This window comes from Charadrius vociferus, unplaced genomic scaffold (genome assembly GCF_000708025.1).
Source record: "Charadrius vociferus isolate BGI_N301 unplaced genomic scaffold, ASM70802v2 scaffold411, whole genome shotgun sequence".
NCBI classification, from domain to species: Eukaryota; Metazoa; Chordata; class Aves; order Charadriiformes; family Charadriidae; genus Charadrius; species Charadrius vociferus.
Window position 1 is genome coordinate 3,686,139 of NW_009646935.1, and position 2,679 is coordinate 3,688,817.

The 2,679-nt window shown below is 42.9% G+C and overlaps 1 protein-coding gene across 1 annotated transcript in view; it reads left to right on the forward strand.

The window, feature by feature from the left end:
- Positions 1-2,499: 2,499 nt before the first annotated feature.
- The window catches only part of TTL (tubulin tyrosine ligase), a 13,976-nt gene continuing 13,796 nt past the window's right edge, over positions 2,500-2,679 (forward strand). Inside the window, exon 1 of the mRNA XM_009894863.1 lies at positions 2,500-2,512. Within this exon, the coding sequence (XP_009893165.1) occupies positions 2,500-2,512 (13 nt within the window). The remainder of the gene's footprint in view (positions 2,513-2,679) is intronic.

A 2,679-nucleotide genomic window follows, 5' to 3' on the forward strand; every position in this document is an offset into this window, starting at 1 on the left:
CAAAGCCAGCAGGAATCCCACTGAGAGTGGGACAACTGCAAGCATTTGTCCCACACACAAAGAAGAAAAAAAGCTTTTGCAGATCATTGCAAATTATTGTTTTATTTAATTTTGCAGATTATTACACATTATTTTTAACAAAAAGCCACCACCTCGCTACAGGAACTTTTCCATGGAATATTGAGTAATTCATTATTTGATTTCATTCTGCTTATTGGTGTAACACATTGATCTGAAATTTAGGGAGTGCCTTTGCATCTTGCTCTTACTTCTGCAAACAACAGGGATGAGCCACCCAATTATCTACAAATTTTGGAACCCTGACAAACAGCAGCTTTCCTAAATTGGGAAGAGGGAACAACCTCAGCATCTGAGCCCCAGGCGCCGTGATTCCCGGGGCTGTGGGGTGTTTTAAGTTAAGCCAGGCACAGCCCTGTGAGGACAACCCAAACTGAGGATGCATCTGAACGCAGGTGGAGAGGCACATCCAATCCCAGGTCCAAGAGCGCCTCCTAGTAGAAATATGCCGCCTGGCAAAATTTTATACATCACCTTTTTCGCTTTAAGGCAACAAAAGGAAAGCAAACTCCTCAGAACCGCCCTAAGGCTGAGATAATTTTGCGTGTTATTTCTTTGGGTCAAATAATCTGCCAAAATCCCTGGGAAAAGAGCATCTGCCTGTGCTCTGCTTTGGGTTCATCAGCGGCAGAATGATGCTGATCATCAGCTAGCCCCAGCATGCCAACATTAATAATAGAGCACAATACACCTTCAAAAGTGCCATGTGCAGCACACTTGTTTGGGCACCTGCCCAGGGCATTCCCCTACCTACAGCAAATACGTAGTGGAGACACCCCAAGGTGCTCGTGCCACGAGGCAGCACGCAAACTGCCCCAAGGAGTAGAAATTAATAGAAATTTCTGGGTTTGGACAAGCCTGGTATGTTTCATTAGTTGACATTTAGTAACTGCAGGAGTTTTCACATCATCTCTATATGCCTGCAAGTAGAATAAACTATATTTGTAATCCTGTCATCAGTTTCTGACCTGGGAGCAGTACAGCTTCACCTTATTTTGGCTACCCTGCTAGGAGTCTGAGCAGGCCAACGCTGCAGCAGCTTCTTCTGAGCCATCCAGGACAGGAGGCAAGACAAGCTGTGAAATTCACTTTGTCGCAACCTGGCAAGTGCCAGTCCAGGAAAACTGTCAATAAAGAAGGTAAAGTTTCGCTCCAGAGCAGGAGAAAGGTGAGATTTAATGTCCTGATTTCTTCCCCGCCTCTTTAGTCTTATCAAAAGGACAACAGATGGGGTCCCAAATTAATGATGTTGGGGTCCGACAGTTCTCATTCCCACTCTGCCCACGCAGGAGCGTTCCTCACAGACCAAGGTGTGCACCAAAAAATGACCACGGTTCACTTCTACATGGCGGGGTTGAGACAATATTGCTTTAAAACCCTTTTCTTTTTCTTGGGGAGGTATTTTAAACTCTGATCATTCTCCATTTATATTCAGGAAAAAAAAAATAGCTTCAAAAAGACTAAATTCAGTATCCCAAGTTTCATCCCAGTTACAAATAGAATACACAATAGTGTTCCATTTTAACAACCTCTACTTTGGCATTCTGTCAAAATTGGTAAAAAATAATCTGACAGGGGTTTTTTTTCATTTGAATGTTGTCATCATCCGTTTCGCCAATAGTTAAGTGTTCTGTGTTTTCCTTAGACTATTAATAAAATTTGTGGTTTATTATACCAGCTCAGACACACTAATTGTTGTCCCTGTCCACAATTCTTCCGAGATGTAAACAATTCTTCCCAGATGTAAAGCATTTTATTAAAAACGTTTTGGAAAAGCATTTTATTGAAAATGTTTGGGAAAAACATTTCATTAAAAACATTTTGAACAATTTGGCAGGAGAAAATGAAATATCAGCCATTTTTAAAATTATTTTTTTCTGTCCGTGAATCACATAACACCTTGTGCTGTCAAAGAAGAAAAGGCAGTAACATCAGTGTGCAGGTCATGACCAATCTACCACACATCTCAGTTTTCCTTCAGCAAAATGTTGTTGATTAGTTGGCAAGACATCATGGCTTACAGCAACCAACATGAGTATGCAATGCTGAAGTCATTCCTCATAGAGTATCCATCTACAAGGAAAAACAGGACACTAAACAAAACAAGAACTGTTTCCATTACTGAAAGGTTTGTTTAGACAAACCTGATTATGGGGGTGAAATCCAATTTCCAGGTTCTGAACTTGTGAGAGAATTTGAGTCTTTGGTCTGCTGCAGACTTGTTTAAGAGAAGGACAGAAGTGATGGTGACAAACAAAAAGACATCTTCACAAACAGAAAAAACAAACTAGGTAACAACGCATGAGACGAGAAGAACGCACCTTTAGGAAAACTAAAAGATATCAAGAAAAACGTGGTTTGAAGAGTTGTATAGGTTAAGAGGAGGAGGTGGTGTGGCTCCAAGCACTGTCACACCCGGACATGGCCAACCCAGGTCTGAGGCAACCCGGCCCGCTCCTCACTCAGTGCCCTCCTCGGGCAGCAGTTTATCGCTTTGGTTTATCAGCACCCTTCTCGGACGGCACACAGTACCCAGCTGCAGCCTGACAGGCACTGAGCCGGAGGGGAACGGCCCCTTCCCTCCACCTCCCGGCTCTGGCC